This window comes from Thermobia domestica, chromosome 10 (assembly GCF_964235325.1).
Source record: "Thermobia domestica chromosome 10, izTheDome1.hap1.1, whole genome shotgun sequence".
NCBI classification, from domain to species: Eukaryota; Metazoa; Arthropoda; class Insecta; order Zygentoma; family Lepismatidae; genus Thermobia; species Thermobia domestica.
The window spans coordinates 222,712,403-222,735,654 of record NC_137463.1 but is presented as its reverse complement, the minus strand read 5'-3'; the positions used below and the strand labels follow the sequence as shown (position 1 = coordinate 222,735,654).

At 34.9% G+C, this 23,252-nt stretch overlaps 1 protein-coding gene across 1 annotated transcript in view; it reads left to right on the top strand.

Moving 5' to 3' along the window:
• Positions 1-22,206, top strand: part of LOC145662183 (caspase-2-like) — a 122,658-nt gene extending 100,452 nt beyond the window's left edge. Inside the window, exons 5-7 of the mRNA XM_081727515.1 lie at positions 10,625-10,749; positions 13,919-14,025; positions 21,903-22,206. Of these exons, the coding sequence (XP_081583641.1) occupies positions 10,625-10,749; positions 13,919-14,025; positions 21,903-22,058 (388 nt within the window). The 3' untranslated portion in view covers positions 22,059-22,206. The remainder of the gene's footprint in view (positions 1-10,624; positions 10,750-13,918; positions 14,026-21,902) is intronic.
• The last annotated feature ends 1,046 nt before the right edge of the window (positions 22,207-23,252 follow it).

Sequence of the window (23,252 nt, the reverse complement as noted above, 5' to 3'; positions counted from 1 at the left end):
TTCGAGAATTCGAACTCGTATTGACCCTGTGGTTCGATTGAGAATCGGTAACCCCTAGAACAAAGAAGAGATTTTACTTAGTTCCCTGCGTTTAAATGATTTCTTCCAGAAGTGACCAGAACTGGAGATGATATTCTCAGAGCACGAAAACTTCAAAGCCCTTATTTATTGTCTTTCTTGCTATACACACATCAGTCAATTCATGCATTTCTGACCTTAATATTAAAGATAGTCTTAACAGTTTTATTCATTATTGTCCTTCGTTCCATCGGAACATCGGTACCTTAATTTATTTTTGCCCTTTGTACTAATGAGAACGTTTCATATATTATCCTTCATACCACGGAGACACGAGTCGTTTAATTTATTTTTGCCGTCCCTACACAATAATTCAATCTTAGGTGTTTAATTGCTAATTGTCGTTCATTCCACGGAACCGTTAGTTGTTTTATTTATATTTTACACCTTATTTATTTTGTCTTTCGTACTAGAGAAACTTCTACTGGTTAATGTTTGCCCTTCGTGTTGAAAACAATATTAAGTTTAATTCGTTATTGTCCTTCGTACCATGTTAATCATTAACATTGTTTAATTTATTATTTTCTCAGATTAAAAGCAATACTGCAAGTTTCACGGATGGGTGTCCTTCAAATATATAGAGGACTTAAATACATCAGTTCTTAAATTTATTATTGTCTTTCAGTCTACAAATAATCTTGGATACTTCAGTTATTGTTGTCATCTGTCATTTAATTTATTTTTGTCCTTCGCACTAAAGACAATATTTCAATATTCATTATTACTATCCCTTTCTGATGGAAACAATAGGAAAAAGATTATATAGCCACAAGGAGAAAAGTGTCCTACCACTATTACCATCTGTTAGTGTACTAACTATATGCATACTAATCTATATATTACAAGATGATAAAATATTTATGTACGACTTTATCTTACTTCGCTCCAGAAGGAGCTAATGTCTCAGTACATACATACCCACATTACAAAAAAAAAACATTCTTGTATCTCAGTGTAAAGTACATATATCAGAATTTATTTATTTATAATAATCCTCTACAGAGCCAAACTCCAATTACAGAGGAATACATGTATACACACATGATTTCATATGAAATACATATATATCTATGTATTGAAAGAAATAAAAAATACATGCAAACAAGGAAAAATACAAGTTTGATGCAAATAAGATTGATTTGCATATCACTATTTAAATTGGATTCATTGTTATAACATATATTTTTATCTATTGACTTTATTTTATGTAATAATTTAAAGGAATGGTTAGGTACAGCTCATTTACATATCGAGTGTTGAGAGCACAAATATCACATGTCCATTTTTTTCAACATTGACTTTGTTAGCTATTTCGATAATTTGAGACTTCTATGTCAGGTATACAAACATCAAGTGTCCACTGTAAATAGCTCCTTGGTAATACACAGTGAACACTTATCTCAAAACTCAAATATCTACTTTGCTAGTTCATATTTATTCCTTGGAAACAGTCTCTTGAAAAAGTTAGAAAACTGGTCATATTACATTTGTGCTCTGAAGACTTGATATAAAAGCAACTATAAATTTAATTTTGCTTTAGATTACCATGTATTTGCATATAGGGAAATTAATCAGTGCTTAGAATATCTGCGTTAATAATGGGAAGGGATGATACAGTTTAATTGACTATTGTTCTAGCGATATAGAGAATGTCTTATTGAAGAAAAAGCTTTAACGAATCTATGTTTGGATTTCTGTAAGCTTGAAAGCTGGCGCTAGCCGGAGCAAAGAAACACATTTTCAGCGAACGTAGTCCTCTACAAGTCTACGTATTTCAAATTCTCAGCTTTAAGAAACACACTGATGGTTTGCATCTTGCGTCCTAGCCAACGGTATATTCAATGATCTTCACTCAATACATTATATATTAACAAAAATTCTAAACTTGAAACAGTTGCAATGCTATTTTACTTCACTTGCCCGATCAACATCTGTTCATTATATATTCCTCATGCAGAAGCCTCCGGAGCCCAATCTGATTCCGATTTATAACCAACTTAAGGCACAGTGTTAATCTTTCAAGATCTGAAGTCGTACCATCATTTATCGTTGTATAGGGTCCCAATCAACAGAAGATCGTGACCATCAGAAAGTCGACTTCCTTGATGAGAGTCGTCGTTAACGATCGCAGTCCTACTCACTTCTCTTATGGTTACAGCTCATCCTCGTGTATTGACCTTCCTCTATACAACGTGATCTCGCTAAATCATTAACGTATAATGTACACTCATGTCCAAAATGATTGTCGCATATCTATGGCTGTTTTATTGTAAGAATATAATGTGATAATGATTTTGCAGGGTACTTTTAGTACTGGTACTATGTGTATAATCGGGAAATGCATATTTGTGGTAAATGTCATACGAAAAGAATTTTAAATACGAAAATTAGAATAAGTAAAACAAAATGTTGCTAAATTGACAAGAAAGTTTTATTTTCATTTTATTGTTCCTATTTACTGTCCTATTCACATTAAATTACCACATACATGTCTTTGTCGATTATACCCATACTAGCATTATAAGAAATACCAGGTGAATTTGTTATCAACTAATATTCCTACAACAACATATTTATAGATATGCGAAAATAATTTTGGACATGAGTGTACATGTAAATCTCTGTGGCAGTCATCAGTGTCCAAAATTCAATATATGCCTTATTCTTTCCAACCTGGATTTCAATATATTCCACATTCTATTCTAAAGCTTGCTAATTAACAAACATTTCGGAAGCTAAAGTGAGTTTCATTCTCCTGGTGGGTTATTTGTAACTGATTATGTAGAGCTAGTTGAGTTTTAACAGTTGCTACCCATGGTTCCATTTCAGAATGCAGAGGCGAAGTATTACACTGGCGAGTCATAGTTCTCTGCAGACATCTTTGAAAAAATATTGACTATTCGCTGTTTTATTACTAATTTTAGTCGTCACCCTACTTACGAGGATCTTCAACAGTTCCTCATTTTGCGTGCCTGTACACAAATATTCGAAATACCAAAGCTGGAAAACTGTTTCTTCTCTCAGTAGTTAGATATCTATGGCTGCTGTTTGCTGTTGGACCCTTCAGCCAATCGTCACTGTTCAACTAATAGTGTACCAGTTCTATCAATAAACGGGGTTTAAGTACAAACTTTAGAAATAACATTTTAATTCGACAATTTTTTTTCCTATCTCAAACTCTGTACAATTTTTGTTTGAGTATAATCTCTTTTGGTCTAGTATGGAAGAAAACATTTTCCATTTCTGAAGCACCAATTTGGGAGTTATAATATTCTTTAGCTCAACTCCGCCTTACATGAGTTGTCCAACAAAACTCCATGGATTTACATATATATTATGACATATAGCGCATCGTCTTGCATGGTTCCAAACTAATGTTATTGCAGCTGTTTGATCGCATTATTATGGTTGGAAAAGACGTTCACTCCTCGATGGCGTGAAGCTCTGTTCTGTTCTACACTGAGGATAGGGAAACAATATTTATGAGCCACAGAAATATTGCTTTTACGAGCTGTATCTGTAAGCTTTGCAAGATAACAGAGCAAGAGCTCGGTATTTAGGTCAAATACTCCGTTGAACAAGTTTGAATGTGGGTTTAAATTTATCGTTCCACTACACGCTGATCTGAAAAGAGAGATACAAGAATTTTTCTCCCATTGTAAAGGCGTCTTTTTTATTTTTTAGTTGGAAATGGCTTATAATACGACATGAGGTTATGATATGTTAAAACAGCTATATGGCTGTAGCATTCGTGCCCAGTGAGGAAGTTGCTGTTATTTTGAGGTGAGTTTTGGTTCCAGTCTTTAAGAAAAACGGTGTCCAAGCGGTAGTGTTTTCAATGTTACACTTCTCTTTATTGCCGTCAACCTTTTCATGTTGCAGATACAAGGTTCTGTTTATGGTGTTCTCCACGTTGACGATAGTTTTATCTATTTCCCCTTCAGATATCTTCGTGGTATTACTAGACAGCTTCAACTGACATTAAATCGTCTTGCTTGCTGATCAATACAGACTTACTTTCAGTTCTGTACTCAGGAAATGCTGTGTATAATTTTTTCGCCAAGAAATTTGCCTTGTTGATCCGGACTATATCTTGATGACATTTTGTTGAAACTATTCAATTTTTTTGGTTTGGAATTTGATCATCTTACGTTTAAAATCATAACTACACTTGTCTTTAAATTCTGACTTTCAATAATGAATTTTTCCATCGTATATGTGGTGCTGGTTATATTGTTCTGTTACGTTTATATCGTAGTCTAAGTATGTCCAAGTTAAACTGCAGTTGTATTAATTATTCATCTGGTAGATCCTTAGTGACAACATTATTTGATACTGTTCATCACGTGGATATTCTTCTAACTATTGGAGCTTTCTGTACTAGCCCTATTGTCATAGAGTATCAAGCGGGCCACCATTAGCCTCTCATTGTGAGGGATTTCTCAGATATTATACATTCCGTGTACATTGTATTTCTGACTAACCTTGAAACTTTCTGTTACGCGGGGGCTGATGTACGACGGATATGCAGCACATATTCGATATGTTACGTGTCTGTTTACCAGCATTTTATGGTTGACGAATTTCAGTAATGGTGTCTTTCTTTGTTACATGATTTTGAACATTCAGAATGGCTGTTGGTCCACCAAGGTTTAACCTTTGATAAACTAAAGAGCACCTAAGTAAGTAGCAATTCAAACAGGAGTTGCTTGCATTGTTTGAACAGTACTCCCTGCTTCGCCACAGACAATGAGACTTCCCTGTGTTCATTATTCAATATCCTCGCATCGCGTGCATATTTACACTGCGTCGCTATGTATTATTATAACCCTACAGATTGTCTTCAGGAAACATGCCGTTGTACAACACACTCTCGTGAGATATTATAGCTACAGAAATCATAATTGTGTTTTAGTTGCCTGCTAGGTGCCAGAGTAAATTTTCATTCGGGGAAACGTACATGTCCACACGATAGCCAACAACGCCGTACTGGCAGGATTTATAATGTTTCACTCTCTCGCGTACTTTAATCTTAGTAGCCATTTTCTCGCACGGAGACGCTCTCAATAGCAAGCACATTGGAACAGGGCTTAATTAACCCTACTCACTAAAACTATTTTGGGTGTATGGCAGATGTCACGTACTAGCCGCTGAGATGAAGAAAATCTTGCCCACTTTCGTACCGGAACTCTCAACGTATTCATTCCCATATAGTTCATAGCGCTAATCAACCCTATTGTGAGGGCTGTATCATTCCACTGAGTGTTTTACACATACTTGTAGACTGTTTAGAATATTCAGACCGCGGAAAACATTGAAGGCTGCCAGGTTTTGAAAGATATTGTGATGTGTCTTCTTACTTTGTTCCTGAGATTTCAATAGTTAACATCGTCTGAAGTATTTTTTCCTTTTAAATTTTCATTTTGTGTGGAATTATTATTTCTAACTTGAAATTATTATTACATATTTTATATTTTAGTGTTGTTCTTTTAGTGCTTCAGCTGCCTTTATATTTTATTCATTAATTTCTAATATATTATTTTGTAGCAGTTGAGCTAGAAGTATACATTTTTAGAAAGTTTAATTTGAATATTTATTTAGCACCCATGTTAATATTTATTTAGCATATTCGTTGATCCTACACCCAAATGAATTATTGGAGAATATCAATGCAGATTTAGGCAAAATCGATCATCTATCGAGAAGATATTTACAATTAGATAATTAATCGAAAAGAAATGGGAATACAATATCCCAGTACATCAATTATTTATTGAGTTTAAAAAGTTACGACCCATTTAACAGGGAAATATTGTACAAGACTTTTACTGAATTTGAAATGCCGAAAAAGTTAGTTAGATGAACTATATTTTTAAATTAAGTTCAAATTAAATTTTTGTCCAAGAGCTCTCATGTCGAGAACGGCCTGAAACAAGAAGATGCGATGTCGCCATTATTATTCAACTTTGTTCTGGTGTACGCTATAATGAAAATCAAGGACAACAACCAAATTCTAGAGTTTAGTGATACGCACCAAGTTATAATACACTGGTATGTAAATATAATAGAGGGTGATAGGAGAACAATACAAAAAATGCAAAAGTTTCTTTAAACGTTTGCAGGGACATGAGTTTAGAAATAAATGTAGAAATCTAAAGTTGGAAGTTGGTCGGGATCATAATTGGTAATACCAAATACTACTTTCGACCAAGTGGATACTTTCAAATATCCAGTTTCAAAATTAACAGACCAAATCATATTCACGAAGAAATTTAATGTCGTCTAAAAGCAGGAAATTCGTGTTATTATTCAGATCAAAATTTTTGTTGTCGCAAATTCTGCCGAGGAATTTAAAGCTTAATATATATTGAAGGATAATTATGTTTGTTGTTCTGTATATTTGAGAAACATGGTCTCTTACTCTGAGAAAAAAAGTTCCCTGAAAGTATTTGAGAATAAAATCCTGAAGCGAATGTTCGTACGCATGATAAACGGGAATGGTGTAAAATCCATAACGAGGAACTGCATTATTTATAGCGTTTACCAAACATTGTTAGATTTACGAAGTGTAGGAGGCTTAAGTAGGGAGGTCATGCAGCTAGAGTGAAATAAAATAAAAACGCTTTCACAGTTTTATATGGAAACGAAATTGGGAAACTACCATTAGGTAGATCTAAGTGCAAATAGGAGGACAATATTAAGATGAATCTCACAGAAATACAAATACAAAGTATTAACTCATCCAGTTGACTAAGGACAGAAGTCAATGAAGAGCTCTTGTAAACTTGGCATTGCAACTCCTGGTTCCATGGGCCATAGAGTTAGTTAGTTAATTTATTTAGCACCGTGTACCAGCTATCAGTCTTATCATTACGGGGACAAATACTCTTCTTATTGATTTACCATTGAACCATAATCATTTATTTACTCATTCCACACTCCTACCGCCGTTGTGTTTTACGTGATCAAGACCATTAATGATAATTACCTTCCATTGAAGGAGACTTTGTGGGTGCACTATTATTTATTCCACTTGTGTGGTGGCGTTTTCCGAAGACATGAATTCGTGTACCGTATTAGAATTAAGTCGTTGTTTTAGAAATAGTAGTCCACTAGGTTGCATTTGGGTTCTTCATTGGGAAGTCGATGATAGAGACATCACCGATCGCGTTCATAACTTCCATCTGTCCATAGAGACTCAAATATAATATGGTTTTGTGATTAGATGTTTTGTCATTATTCAATTCTAATCACTTAGTGTACACTAAATATCAACGTGAGAATTTCATGTTTTGTAATTTATAAAAGCACGTTCCTGATAAGGCATAGGGTATGTTTTTACTTTGTTAACAATGTGAGATAGGTTTAATTTTATTTTTAATGTATGTTAAACAAATTTGTGTCTTGAAAAGAGAGATTGAGTTATATATATTTATACTAGAAATAATAGGAACACGTCAAATATAAAATTTCTTCTTATCGGAAGAGAGACTTGGTCGTTTTTGTTCCTTATTATTGTCAGGGCTATCGTGTAATTTATTCTGTTCATCTATGAATTATTTGTAGATGGTGAGTATTTTTAAGGACCTTAGTCATTACTGTTTATTTAACTATACAATACTATAGAATTACGTTTATTACGAGTGTTGCTATAGATGCACTTACCTCGTTAAAAAGAAATAACCGAATGTCATGATGTTCATAATACGTTTTAGTTTATCTTTTCTGAACAGTGTATGCAATCAATTTTATCTATTCTAAGTACAATGAATACAACTTAAAGACTGATTACAAGTAGTCATATCATGGTTTGGTCCACAACTATTAATCCTTTTGTTGTGAGCTTTACATGCAGGAGCAATGTGGCTCAAACAACAACAGCCATCGCTGAATTGTCGATTAGCCGGTACGTATACTTCCACCTATATTATTTCATTTTCACTTAGTAGAATTTGACAGTTGAATGTAGCAATAATTGTTTTCCTGGCTTGTTACAGTTTTATATGTGGCTTGCAGGAATAACTGGTACATTGCATTGAATGTTCTGAAAAAAAAAACGTCAAGCGAAATGTCAAAAACAACACATTTTGAACAATATGGTATATGACCTGAATATAAACGATTCATCAAATTCCAAATTGAATATGTTAAATATTATTAACACAATACGTTTGTGATAATAATGAGCAAAGAAATACATTTGAAAGTTGAAGTTTTCATGTTTGTAATGCTGGTTCGTGGGGACACGTGCCAAATCAAGCCTACTTTCCAAAGTAGCGTCCATGCCACAGAAAATATTCTGTGTTTTGGATTATAAGAATGGTTTTGCATTGTCACTGTTGTGATTCCAATCCGTAGACAGTTTACAACCTCACTACTGGGTCACCAAATCATGAGATAGTATCGACACTAGATGCAAGTGTAAAATAAAAACAGTTGGGATTTAAGTGTTACCGACGAAACAGCGTAACGAGTTAGGAAGAAATTAGTCAACACGGCGCACCAGTGGACAACTTGATACTTTGCAAATAACAGTCGAGAAGGTTCTGCGAAGCTGATTGCAACTGAACTAATACCACACCACGTAGTTATTGCAAATGTTCCAATCTGACAACCTTATCAACCGACATGAATTTTGTAATTCTATATAGAACACTATGAAATATTATGGTATTTTGACCCTCTGCTGTTTAGTCACGAGGCGGCATTCCTTTCGATGAGTAAAGTTAATAGCGTGTTCCTATCTAAGGTACTGAAGAAGAACAAGCTATAGTGCAACATGAATTAGATTTCTTAAAAAGAAGGTATTTGCTGCAATATCTAATTCAAAGTTGTATGGTCTGTTCTTAACAAAACGGTGAGAAAAGATTTCAAGAACTTTATATCCCATCTTTATGAACACAGCCCCATCTGCACATTGAAATGTGTCGCTACCTGAACGGATACTCCAATGCTGTTGGATTGGACGATGTCCTGAAGATGAATTAGCGCTTTTCCAATGTATTACTAGAACTCCTGATCTAAGGTTTGTGATTTCTTTTCCTTCGAGGAATGTGAAATGCACACACAGTGTGCCGCAACTACTAACAACTTTAGGTGAGCCCCATTGCAGCTGCATTTACAACCATCAGTAGGGATATGATAGAGTGGGTATGGGTGGAAAAGACTACCGTATACAGTATATGTATGTTAGGACAAAGGAAAGTCATATTTGTAATGGTATGTATGAAACTCGGATAGTTTTTGTATATTTTCATGTATCATTCATTATTGTATGATACAAAGTAATACAATCATTTAAAACCTGATGAATCATTTATAATCACGTATAGTTATGATTGGGAATAAAAGCTAATCTCGCTTAAAGTTTTAATAAGAGTTCAGAAGGTATTGGCTTTTTGTCACGATTTGAAATAAATATGTATACGGCCTGCCGATATATTAAAATTAGTGGTAACGGGGATGTTGCCAAGATAACGTTTTCTACTAAGTCGTCAGATGTTGCACCTAGTTCTTCAGTGTTCGACTTCAGAAAGAAGGAAAAGGAATTGAATTTAATCTTTCTTGTAATTTATTTAATTTGAATTTACGGTTAGTACATCTTCGTTTGACGTATAGGCTATAGATAGCCATTGATTCAGTGTAATTAAAAGAAAATGAAAGTTATCTTTTACTATTATTATTTGGTTTTTCAATGTTATCAAATTCTACTTGTTAAAAGTCCATAATACCCAATACCCTGATCATTAGAATAATATCTTAGCATTTTACGTGAATTGTTGTTTCGCCACTTTCATTTGATAATCCATAGCGGTACTAATAGGAAATTATTTATCAAAAATCATACAATATATACACAAGAATAGAAATGACAGAGACATTATAGTTTAAAACTAGAATCATGCAGAAAATTAACGATATTTTGTGTTAAAAGAAGCGTGTGTAACACTAAATAAACAAAGTACCGTTTGGAATGTAGGTGGAGATTCTAAATCTGGCCAATTTTTCCAGTTATAAGACTGTCAGATGTCCAACACCAAAGTATCAATTAATTGATCATTTTTTAATTATTGCTTTAACTTTACAATAAATTAATATAGACGAGAACGTAATCTTAAAATGCAAATTAGATTTCCATAAACTCCTAGAAACAATAATAACTTTCATTTTCTACCCGAGGATAGTTCCAATCTGTCATTTACAAGATACTTTACACACTAACTCATACTTCATTATAAAATGAAAATTATTACAAATAGCAGAACACCTGCACTCCTTTTTAAGCAACGTTTGATTTATATTTTAATTTTCTCGAACGTACTTATTATATTGTGTGATCCGAAGAACATTTGGGCTTTGTACGCCTAGCATGTTGATTAGTTTCATTTAAGTTTACATGAAAATAGAGCCAATCATGAAATTACGCTTTGCATTACGCAGAATCTGCCAAACGCACCATATTTGTTATTGTATTTGCAAGAATATTCCTCTATCGTTTGCTAAATGTTTATATTACTTATGGGTATGTCTATTGTTACATTTACAGAGGACTAAAGGAAACTATGGCTTTGGAAAGAACATCTACAACCGGAAAAGATGCTGTTCCTGTCCAGGCCCCATATACACCATCTGATGTATCAGACACATTGATTGTTTACTCTACCTTGCCCGGTATGTACTATTGTTCCATGTGTAGCTTTATGCAAAGAAAGAGTTGTCTATTCTCTAAATGAGCTTTTAAAACTTAGTATCTAATTTTTATTCACCTATTTGGAATATTTGAAGAATTAAACGGGAATAAAAAGTTGTGTGATACATATTTTTAAATATTTTTATTTAATATAATCCTAAAATAATTTAATTAAAAGCAAAATATTCAAATGTGGGCAAATATTGTTGCATTTTCAACACTGTAGATCGGTATAACGAGCCGGAAAATTATATGTACTCATTGTTGAACAATAATACTTCACTTCAAACAAGATCATTTTACATTCAAATTCACATACGATACCGTTTACAAAGACTTACCGTCACGAAATTATTTAAGCATTACCTCGCTCCAGTATCCCAATATTTGTATCTAAACATTAATTTACTTATGTGTGAAGTAAACAATCAAATACTACCGAAATACATAGGGGCGAGTGAGGGTGAAGGAAAACTTACACCGCAGTTTAAAGATTCCTCTCCTTCCGCCAGCTCCTTCGCGACCACACGAAGTGGCAGAGGTCGCTAGGAGATGATGTGGAGAGAGTAGGAGAAATATTGGGCGAAGGGGTGAGTAGTTGATAGCACTTCCTATATTTCTGATCTTTTTCTTTTGCTGATCTTTTGCTTCTTTTTCTTTTAGATGAAGAAGATAAAGAACGTACTGGACTTCACCCTTAAGTTCCCTCACGCGAAAAGAAAAAAAGAAAGAAAGGAAAAATGTCCTTCCCACTGAGGAAGGAGAAAGAGAGGGTGAAGAAGGGAGCGTGGTGACTCAGAGTTAGTCACGTTTTTATTATTAATGAGAAAGAGTGAATACAGAGAGATTGCAGGAGAGAGAGAAAAGAAAAAGAAAGAAAAGGAAATGGGTGTTTCGATTCTTTCCTTCTTTCTTTCTGAAAACGTGAGGGGGTGGAAGAGATCGCAATTCGGGTGGGATGTGAATAAGTACGTAGCTTTTTTTCTTCTCCATTATTCCATTTCTTCCCACTCTTTTGTCCATACCTTTTCTCTCTCAATTCTTCTTTTCTCTTTCTTTGTTTGAAAACAGCCCTCTTGTAGCCATTGTGGCAGTCCTCCCTTTGGTAGCTTCTTTCTTTTAAATCTAGCTTCTTTCCCTGTCGTGTGAGTAAAACTAAATTCAATAAAAGAAGAACATATAAAACTCTTTAAAGGAAGAATCATACGAAGCCGAGAGAAAATGAGCGATCTTAAGACACCTAGAAATTTCGGCATTTAGTGAATATTTCTTATGTACCCTATTCTAAAATTTTGTAAAATTTTTTCACTCTTCATCAAGATCCATCTTGCAGTCTACAAATTTCTATTTTGTTTTTCGAGGAGGATGTTCCTAATCATAAAAGACTGCACCCAGTTGTCAAATTGTTTCAAAATTTCATCTTCTACCGAAAAATCATTTGGACACTTTATACTTAAACGTTGGCAGAACTGAAGGTTCACATTAGGCCAACAGGAGTTAGGTCAGTCAAAGTCGCAATAGGAAATAAGTTAGGTTCGTTTCACATATCCTGAAACTACGGAAGACATTCAACTGTAAAAGTTCAAACGTAAAATGGAAGAAATAGATCTCTATTACTTCCAGTTGCAGTAAAGGGATAAAGTGAGAAACAGAACTTGTTTTTCAAACTGGAAACTCAAATCAAGAAAAAGTTCTATATAACTATCTTTTATAATCACTACAATATATTATTTAATATTTAAACCGGAAGCTGTGCTGTATTTCTTGCTTCCGGTTTCAATACAAGGGGAACAGCTAAGGTGAAGCTTATTTCTTAGGAACCTTAATAAATATAGAACAGTTGTCCTTTCTTTTGCCGTTTTCTGTAGAAGGAGATCAATATTGTAACCGGAAATCGTGTATTTCCCCACTTCTGGTTTGAATATATTATTCTGTACCACCATGTGTAATGAAACAAAATATTTAATTGAATTTTAAAATGTGTATAAAACAGGCAATGTATGAAGTGGAGGCAGTTTGAATATTCTTTAGGTTTCATAATCCAATGGAAAATTTAGAGTGCCTTGACTTCTACAATGCAAATGACCGGCTATGACTTCTAGAACTAGGAAGACTCAGAAAGAATGTGTAAGAATGTTGACATGACGGAAAAATCATATAAATACTACCGGATTCTTTTCCGGGTATGAGAAGTTCTATTTTGACGTCGAAACTGCGAGTCAGATTATTCATAATTAGTTTTGTCACTAAGTCATTCTGTCCATCAGAGGTTCTGCTCATCATCGTTACCAAAAGTTAGTGATTGTCTTCTCTATTCTTTAAGTCATACCAGTCCATATCATGCTCTGTAGTTATTCAGTTATTTAAGATCAGTCCATTAAATTCTTATTCAAAATTATTTCTGTTATCGAATTTTATCTTTGAAATTCTACTCCCATGTTTCTAATTAATTTTGAGCTACGCTATCTACGCCCCCAAGACTTGCATTAATTTAAATTACTTCTTGGAGGAACTAGGTGGATGTTAAGGCCATCCAGTAGTTTCATGTATGAGAATTGTTTGGGGTTTGCGACCCAGACAAGAGGTCTCCGTTCGACAAGCCTCCGGAAGTTTGGAACTGCCTCTTACGTCACAAAATTGGTCACGTTTAAGGTAGATTGCAAACCTATTTTTAAGGCTTTAGCAATATGGATTAAACCCGAGAATAAACTTAGACTTCGGACACTGAATCATTTTTCAATATCTGTTGCCGTTTTAGCTTTAAGATGATAGTATATCTCCACCACGTTCTGTTGTAATAAAGGAATGAAGTCAATTCATGCTAAGTTAATAGATAATTGTCTATTTGTAAACATTTACTATGACATTTTAATTAAAATCTACGTAAGGTTTATAATTATACTTATGGATTACTACCAGTAAATGCTAGTGCTAGTGTAGTCAAGCACTCAATGAATAATTATATTTAATGAACGTTTATGGGTCATTTTAATTCCTTATTTAATATTGTTATCATATATCAGAAACTAAGATTTCGTTCTTATGTTTGTATATTGCCATTAACTCACTATGAAGTTTATAATAATTTCAGTAGACCTATACTCATTTATGTACTACAGTACATTGCATTGTTTGAAAATGTCTTTGCAGGTCGAGTAGCCTTTAGGGGCCTTGAAGGTTCGCAGTTTGTTCTAGTTTTATGTCAAGTTTTCAGGCAGTACGCAGAAACAGATCACATTGAGAGCATGCTAAAATTGGTAAGTTTAATATTTTATAAGTACACTGTTGTGGAGGAAATTGTTACCTTCTGATATTCCTCATAAGAAAGAAGAAGATAGAAGAAGGCTGTAATAGCTAACGAACTCTATGGCCTATGGAACCTGATGATTCAATGACGCATTAACGAAAGTTCTTCATTCATTTTTTGCCTTTGCCAACTGCATCCAGTTTCAACTTTGTATTCCAATTTCTAAGAGCTCTCTCTTAATATTATCCTCTTATCTGCCCTAGCCCTCCATAATGATTTTTTCGGTTTTAGTTCGTAGCTAAAATTTTTAAAGCGCTCCTACTCTCTTTCATTCTGGCTATATGACCAGCCCACCTGAGCCTCCTACACATGATGATCCTAACAACGTTAGAAAAAAGTATAAACTATGTAGTCCCTTTTTATGATGTTTCTACGTCTTTTGGATTCGAAAATTTGCCTCAGGAAAACCAGCAATTTGTGAAAATTCTTCTAGATTTATGACGGCCTAAACCTGGAAGAATGCTTATATCCATAAGCCCATAACCTTCATAATTGTGAATGCAATATTACACCGAAGTCCTTAATATAACTTACCTTCTGACGTAACTTTATGAATGGTATATTGAACTTTCGGACTATGGTTAACATTACTAAATACAACATAATTACATTTCTTGACATTAAACTGAAGTCTATTTCTTACAGACTAGTTATACAATTGCACAATATCTTGTTGGAGACATAAGCTATCTTTGGTTTGTCTTCGATAAATAGTTTATTGTCATCGTCGCACAAAAAACAGTTACCTTATGTAACCGTATTGAATACATCATTAAGAAGGAAATGCCCCAGATTTTATCCTTGATGTACTCCGGAATTATATCTATATTCGAAGGACGTGAATTATTAGTAAATTATGTGTTGTTTTCGATTCTTAAGGTGTGATCGAAAGTGCTTTATACAGGGTGTAACGGGAGGTAATGAAAATCCTGCGGTAGGAGATTGTATCTGACTAGTATATGAAAAAAGTTCGTGTTAACAATCGCGAAACCCCTAATTTTCGAGTAAACTGGGGAAAAGGAATAACAATGAAACACACTATGTACATATTCACCAACTTATTACTAGTAGTAACATTAATGAACGTACATGTTCTGTTGAACGTCCAGTGGTATGTCCTCAACGCAGATGGCAGTGTCTCCAGAAGCTGAAGGCAAGTCTGTCCATTCAGGTTATTGTCTAGGACGATTGGGCCATTGAGTATGGCGTTCACCACGGCATACCGCACATTAACAGACAATCTGTACTGGAAATTTGTGGGGATAGCTGGCATGCGGATTGCTATCACACCAATAATGCCAATTGTGGCTATTATATATGTCATCTAGCGTAGAGGTAATCTCATCGGTGAACATAATATACGGGATTAAGTGCTCATGTTGTGTTACCTATTTACAAAATTCCACACGTTTCTCTTCGTCATATATCAAGTAGGCTTTGTACACAATGGAAATGGTACGGATGCAGGACTTTCTTCGCTATATTCTACACACTGACATCGCAGACCATATCTCGAGCTGACATGATATATGCCTGGTGCTTGTTCTGGGGTTACCTTCCACGCATTGCAGTATACGCCTACGTACCGCACGAGGCACCCTTCTATACCTCTCCGCATGTCTAAGTTTAGACATTGTGCCACGGTGCCTGTTGGACTGGTACAACGGATGTTTGGTGTTCGACGGTTTGGAAATCAACGTCAGTACTTGTTTACTGCCCGATGAATATTGACATTGCAGAATCCATAGACGAATATTATGTCAGCGTATTCTGCATTTGTGAATATGGTGGGCATGTTGGCCCACTCAACAGCCCGAACTGCAACTGTGATACACGATACTGACCTGTCCGCACTCACTCACACAACTGACGCACAGGATATGGATCTGGAATCAGGGTCTCCATACTTGGTGCGGAGTATAGGAGCACTAGGATTACCGAGCAGAAGCCTTCACACTGTATTTGTATATTTTCTTCTGTATTAATGGTACGACTAGTCATAAATCTGGGAGTGTGTACGTGGTGCTTCTCGTTCCCCCTTTTCCCCAATTTACTCGTAAACTACGCGTTTCGCTATATATTTTGATATGACTTTTTTTTCATGTATTAGTCACGTACAATCACGTACTGCAGTAATTGCATTGCCTCCCGTTACACCCCGTATATTGTGAGAATAATCCAAATTTATAAAGTTTCTCTCTTAAAGTAGTACGATCTTCTTATCAAATGCTTTGGAAAGGTCAAAATGTACTGAATGGGCAACCGATCTCCTATGAAAACAGAATACTGCATGTGATTAATTAAATTTGTCATTAAGATCTCCACCCATATTGAAACACTGAAATATATTTTTTGACATGTTTTAGAAAAATTCGATCAAATAACATTTGTACAAATATTTTTGCTATTTTCACATTTCAAAACAGGACATAATCGCGTTGTTTTCATATTGTAGGGAAATAACTAGTTTATATAATCATATTAAAGATAGTACATAAGGGATTCATAAGTAATGCAGAGCATGCCTTAAGTACTTAAATAGATAATCCATTAGGTCCATCAAAAATTTTTGGTTGAAGGTTTTCTTATAGCAATTCTACATTAATAAAAAGATATAGTATATAAAGTTGAACTATGAGATAAAAACACATTATCATTAGTTAATGAGTCCATAGTATTCGAAGTTACGGGCCATAGTAAGGCAAACTCGCGAAAAACTAAAAATATCTCTCAACTCACAGCGTAATGCCTCTAGATGCATGAATCAAAAACAGTAGCACTATTTCAGATTTTGACAGTGATGGGGGCAAATTAGTTTACCGACGTAAGGAATTCGCGTTAGTATTAAGCCCTCAAATGAGACATCTGGAGTATTAGTTGAAACTTTGAAAAAAGGACCTTTTCTAGATTTGGGAGAAAAAGGAAAAGCTTTTTATAACAATTACGTTTTGTCAGTCCTGCCTATACAGGATATAAATCAAAATAGGATAGAATCCAATACCATTCTTTTTATTCTGGAGCGATAAACTTTTAAGTTCCATAAACAATGTTCTTAGTTAGTTAGTAGTTTCTTAACATTTGAAAACAGTTTTTGCTCCTATGTAAATAAATATGACACTTGTTTATTTGTGATTAGTTGGAAATAAATCAGATGACTCTTAAATATTCGTCCGTAGAAAATTGTTATTTACATTGAAGAAAAAAATTAAAAATATATTTTCTTTATACTATCTTTGCATGTCTGAAATATACAAATTTAGAAATAAACTATAGTTGCTAAAACCATAGTTGAATTAACGAATTCTATTAATTAATTTATTTCTCAATCTTTGTATGTTCTAGAGTTTATTTTCCGATATTTTTAGAGGTTATAATTTCCAAACTTTTGGACACTTTCAGTCACCAACACAAAGGCAATATGGATGGGTTTCTGAAATCTAGTATTTTAATTTAACGTCGTTTCTCTCTATTCACTTGTATCCCAACAATTACTTCGTTAACGTTATTTTCATCAGCATCATGGTACTAATAACTACCATCGTAAAGGACCAATAAGAATCGTATAAATTTCTAGTTAGCACAGAAACACGTAATATAAACTACAGTTATTATTCTCTTTGTGATAATGACTGCATTACCTAGTCCATTGATCATGTTGGTGTTAATGTCAATTATACCACGATCGAAACACGTAACAAAAGATACTTTTATTGCTCTCGTGATAATAATCACTCTACGGTATCTATTCCGTTGATAATGTTAGTAGTAAAATCCATATTAGTAGAGACAAGAGTAACATATACAGGGTGCGGTACGTAAAACCGGCCCGTCGTAATATTCTGGTATATTGTGTTTTTGGCAAGACTTAAATAATCTACCTTCCTACCAAGAGATGGCGTGTCGAGGTCGGGTCGACTTACGTGACCTGCAGTAGTCACGTGCAGCCGCAGCCAGTGAAACTTGTCGAAACCAGTTGAGAAAAAGGCCTCGTTGTGTTAAGCCGGGTGAGTGTCAGTGTGTGATAATGCCGTATTCGATACCCGAGCGTGTTGCCATTGTTGAAGGGTTCATTCTCGCTGGATCTTTTGTGAAAACAAAGAATTTGTTTCGGGAGACATTTCCAGGATGTTCTGTGCCAGCAAAAGGCACCATTCAGGAATTGATTGAAAAATGGCGGCGTACAGGATCGGTTCAAAATGCTCCCAGGAACAGACGACCATCTGTTTGCACACCTGAATTAAACATGCAGGTGGAGGAGATAATGACAAGAGGTCTCCGAAAGTCAACCAGGAGATTGAGTCAACAGGTTCATGCGAGTGAGAGAAGTTGCAGACGGGTTTTAAGGGGACTGAAGTTAAAACCGTACCGGACAAGTGTTGTGCAAGAACTGAAGGAGCCTGACCTGCAGAAGAGGATGCATTTCTGTTCATGGCTGTAGAGCAATGTTGCCAGTGGTTTCTTGGATCCACTAATGCTCATCATGAGTGACGAGGCGTGGTTCCATCTGTCTGGGTACGTAAATTCCAAAAACAACCGGTATTGGTCGACAGAAAATCCATACGCAATCCACCAGGTACCCTTGCATGATGAGAAGATTGGTGTTTGGTGTGCCATTTCCGCGACACGCGTTATTGGGCCCATATTCTTTGAGACGACAGTGAAAAGTGACGTATATATGGGAATCCTGGAGGAGTTTTATACACACTTGACCGAAGAGGAGCGTCAGTTATGTTACTTTCAGCAGGACGGTGCAACATGCCACACATCAGCTGCATCATTGTACCTTATGCATGAGATGTTTACACCAGGGAGGACAGTCAGCAAAGGCTTGTGGCCTCCTCGGTCACCAAACTTGTCCACGTGTGACTTTTACTTATGGAGACTGTTAAAGGGAAGAGTATACGAAACAAATCCACACACAATTGAAGAACTCAAGACCAGGATCCAGGATGTCACCAATAGCATTACAACACAAGAACTGACAAGGGTATATATGAATCTCCTCAATCGTGCTCACATGTGTGTTGACGTGGGCGGAGGACACTTTCAGCACCTGCTGTGAAGGCTGCTGTGAAGGTGAGTAGTCATATTCAATGCATTACATTTCATTTATGTGTTGTAGTCAATCATATTCAATACATTACATTTCATTTTATGTGTTCACTTTACGAGCCGGTTCTACGTGCCGCACCCTGTACTACACTTAATTCTTCTTGTGAAGATAATCGCTCCACGTTACCAATTCTATTGATCAGGTTGGTGGTAAGATCACTGTCAATCACACAAAGCAACCTTGACTATATGTTGATTGTTTTCATGGTGAATCACTCTAAAGTTAGCTACTCCATTGATCATATTGTTAAGCCATCGTTGAGATAGACGTAAATAAACAAAAACAAAATAAACCAGACTGTTGTGGGACATTGGTAGGCTCTGCACATGCTTATGAACGGTATGTTTGGGAAGTGGTAATCATAAAAATAAAGTAAAAAGAGAATGTTGAAAATTGTTTTTAAGGAATGTGTTTACTAATCAACAATTAACAGTCATTTACCCTGCCGTTTTCACCTCACACTCCTTCTCAAAATTGGGAACACAGTTACTGAGCGGCAACCGGTGTGCATCAAATGGAGATATCTGAGGCGTTATCTCACGATTGTGAGCCGAAACACGTTGAGGGTTCGAGTTCCAATGATAAGTATGAGTATTTTTAAATTGTTCTCAACGACTCTGAGCTCATATCCCTTCGTATATTATCTAGCATAAAAAACAAACCTAACTTGGAATAATACCATGGAGATAAAACTCCCTTCTGGGGCGAATTTTAGAGAAATGTTTAGCGCTTCCTTCTGATGCGAACAATCCAAAGTCATATGAGTATATGGTGGACACTATCATTTCTGTAAGCTTATCCGGTTTTTTCTGTATTCTCCCACATTATCATTCATTCAATTTTTATTGTAATCAATCACGTTCATTAATCATCCATTTCTTGTAGCATATAGGTTAAAAGCAAAGGACGTAACACTAAAACATTTCATTTCACTTTTTTACCCTCTTCCTAGTCTAGACGCTAGGCAATGTACCTTTGGTGCCGATGATCCAGGTGAGAAAGTAGGAACATAATCACTATCATTTAGCCTAAAGGACTTACTCATAGGAAGTTAAACTAAAAAATATACCTACTTTTCGCTAATTCTATTTTTACCATTTGCATTTGAATTTGTTCACAAGTGTTAGGTAAAGCGGCCAAATACATGGCAGAGCTAACATTGGAAATTAGGTAGACAAAGGTTTCCCACTGTTACGACCTACTGCTTGGGGCGCAAGGCTAGGAAATATAATGACTTGTTAGCAATAATTGAATACGATAGGTATAACAGTTTAAAATAATCTTCAATCGATCCATAATAATGTTCACCAATTTCGACTATTGTAATGATGACTATGTGCCCTGCTTGCAAAAATAGATTTTTGATCCAAAATAAACTTATAACTGAATTATACTCAGATTATACTGGCGGAAAAAAGTTCAAATTTATCTCTGTTTATTACAACTGTGTTATATTGCCTTTCAAAGTTATTAAATTGTTTACCAGACCAATAAAACACATTTTGTATTAAAGAAGACAGAAGTTTAATTTTCAGAGATCATATATTCTTACCTGCTGCGTGGATTTTAAAAATGTATCAAATTGTACTGACATTGATTTGTAATAAAACTGAACCACGCCCCATGTTTCCAGGTAGGAAGAAAAATACATGTCGATATTTCAAACATTAGATATTTCTGTTGTATCAATGTTTGTTTGGTTCTTATTGAGTCTTCACCATTTCGATCGTACTGATATTTTTTATAACTCAGGTAATTAATGAAAAGAGAATTTTGTATTTTATTAAATATAAAAAGAATCTGCAAAACTCTGTACACGGTAAGATTCTCTAAAAATCCCTGTATTGTTCCTTCAGTGTCACTAATTATTTTCTAGAGGAAATTGAAAGTTACTTGTATAACTGTGAAAGCTATAGATGGGAGATTAGCCATACATTTCTTAATTTGTTGAAGAGAAGGGAGTAGCATAAATGTATATCATAGTTTTGCGCACGTTAATTAACCGTATTTTTATGTCAGTTTCCATGCTGTCTTCTTTTTTCATGTTGGAATCCTTTCAGTTCATGGATGGTAGGCATAGTAACAGCAAGGAAAAATAAAATGGTATTTTCGCGAGAGAGCTGATATACAGTACATACTGATGTCGATATTGATCAGTTCCTGGGATAGAAAACATTCTTAACATTTGTGCCATTCTGAACATAAAGCTAAATTATGAAATTTATGATTTAAGATTTATAATTACTCTGTTGTATTCATAATGAACAATTACGACTGTTGAACGAAACTGTCGTAATACATAATCTGACCTCTCTGATTCGAAAACCAAGAAAGTGTGCGGCTCTCAAGCCACGATGGGCCCCACTGCATTGCAGACCTTGCAAGTCTTAAGTTACGGTGCTGTGAATGTCCTTCTCGTATTCTATTAGTTTCCGTGAATCGGACACTTTTTAAATGGGACCAAATCCGCTGGTAGTGAAGGGAACATGTAGCGAGACTTCTATAAAGAGAAACCACTTAACATTGCGATAATACTTATAACGTGTTGACGAAACATTCTCCAATCATAAATGAGTGACGGGTGGGCCTAAACACGACATGACTTATTATTGTTGTTGTTATTAATTAAACATTTCGTCGTGTTTAAGTTTAAAATTTTTAATCTTTAAAATATTGCATTGAAGAGGCTAAAACCAGCATTATTTTCTTTACAGGCCTATACAAGAATGTTACAATATATAGTAGAAGACAGATATATACAATGCTTGACTTTCGAAAATCGTGGTTTTAAGAAAGACTTTTATTTCGAGCGAGTTACATGCAATGAGTTGCCGTCAGAAGAGAATCAAGATGCAGGACCATGTGGCTGAAATTCATGATTCCAGTTAGCAAATCGTAATGGAATATTAATGAAAATAAAAAAATCAAGCTCGTCGATTTTTTAAATTTACATTTACTTATTTTTTGTCATGTGTCTGTTTAATAGATAATGTTTGTCTTGTAGCTTGTTGTGTTTGAATAAATTACATACATTTTATAACATATTGTAGTACAAAATACAGAAACATTTTCTGGCATAACTTTGTTAGAAATTTAACAGAGAACTAGCATTATACTTGCTTTGCTACCATATAGTACACTGTATAAAATAAAACAGCATTTTAATACAGTAGTACAGATGTTGAGGGTGAAATGTATCAAGTTTGAATTTATTAAGTGTGCTTCGCGTAGTCAAAAGAGTTTATTCTCCGAAAACAGTATCTAGTATCACATATTTAAAACACTTCTTCCAGGGAAACAGTTCGAAAACAAAGTAATGACATTTTTCATATTTCGTACATACATCTTGGATGTACTTGGGCAACATAGCATCTACAACGGGTAAATATGTGTCATCTGGAGGTGTTCAAAGAGTGCCTGTAATGTGTACAGTGTCCTACTGTGTCTGAAAGTAGTTTCTGTATTTTTGCAGTGTAGTAGTTGATATTAATTTATATATACATTATATGAAAGAGTAAATCCACTGATTGAGTCACCGAGTCACTCATGAACATATCTTCGACACTATTACGGAAAGAACCTTGAAATTTGTGGAAACGTTCCACTTACACCCTAGGCTATAGATAAGACAGGGCTTTGCGAAATACCTATCTTAAGAGGGAATGTGGACGTTACCCAGATCTCTGAAACTATTAGACGTAGAACTTTTAAATGTTGTATATTCTCCTTCCACCCTAGCTTGTAAATAGGCTGAATATTCGGAAAATCCATTTCCTTACGTTGGGTGCAGGGCTTAAAATAGTTTTCTGACGTGCCTGTTTAATTCACATGCATTTAATTTCAAAGATGAAGAGGAAGCGGAAGAGATAAAAAATATTATTCGAGATAATACTCGGGGCTATTAGCTAATGTTTTTTGTAATTCTTCGTTAATTTTATTATTAGTTATCGCATTTAAAATTCATGAAAAGATTGTAAAACTTTAACTTAATGAATACAAAACTATACCATACTCTCCAACATTCCATAACAGCGAAACGAAAAACTGTTTCCACATTGAAGCCT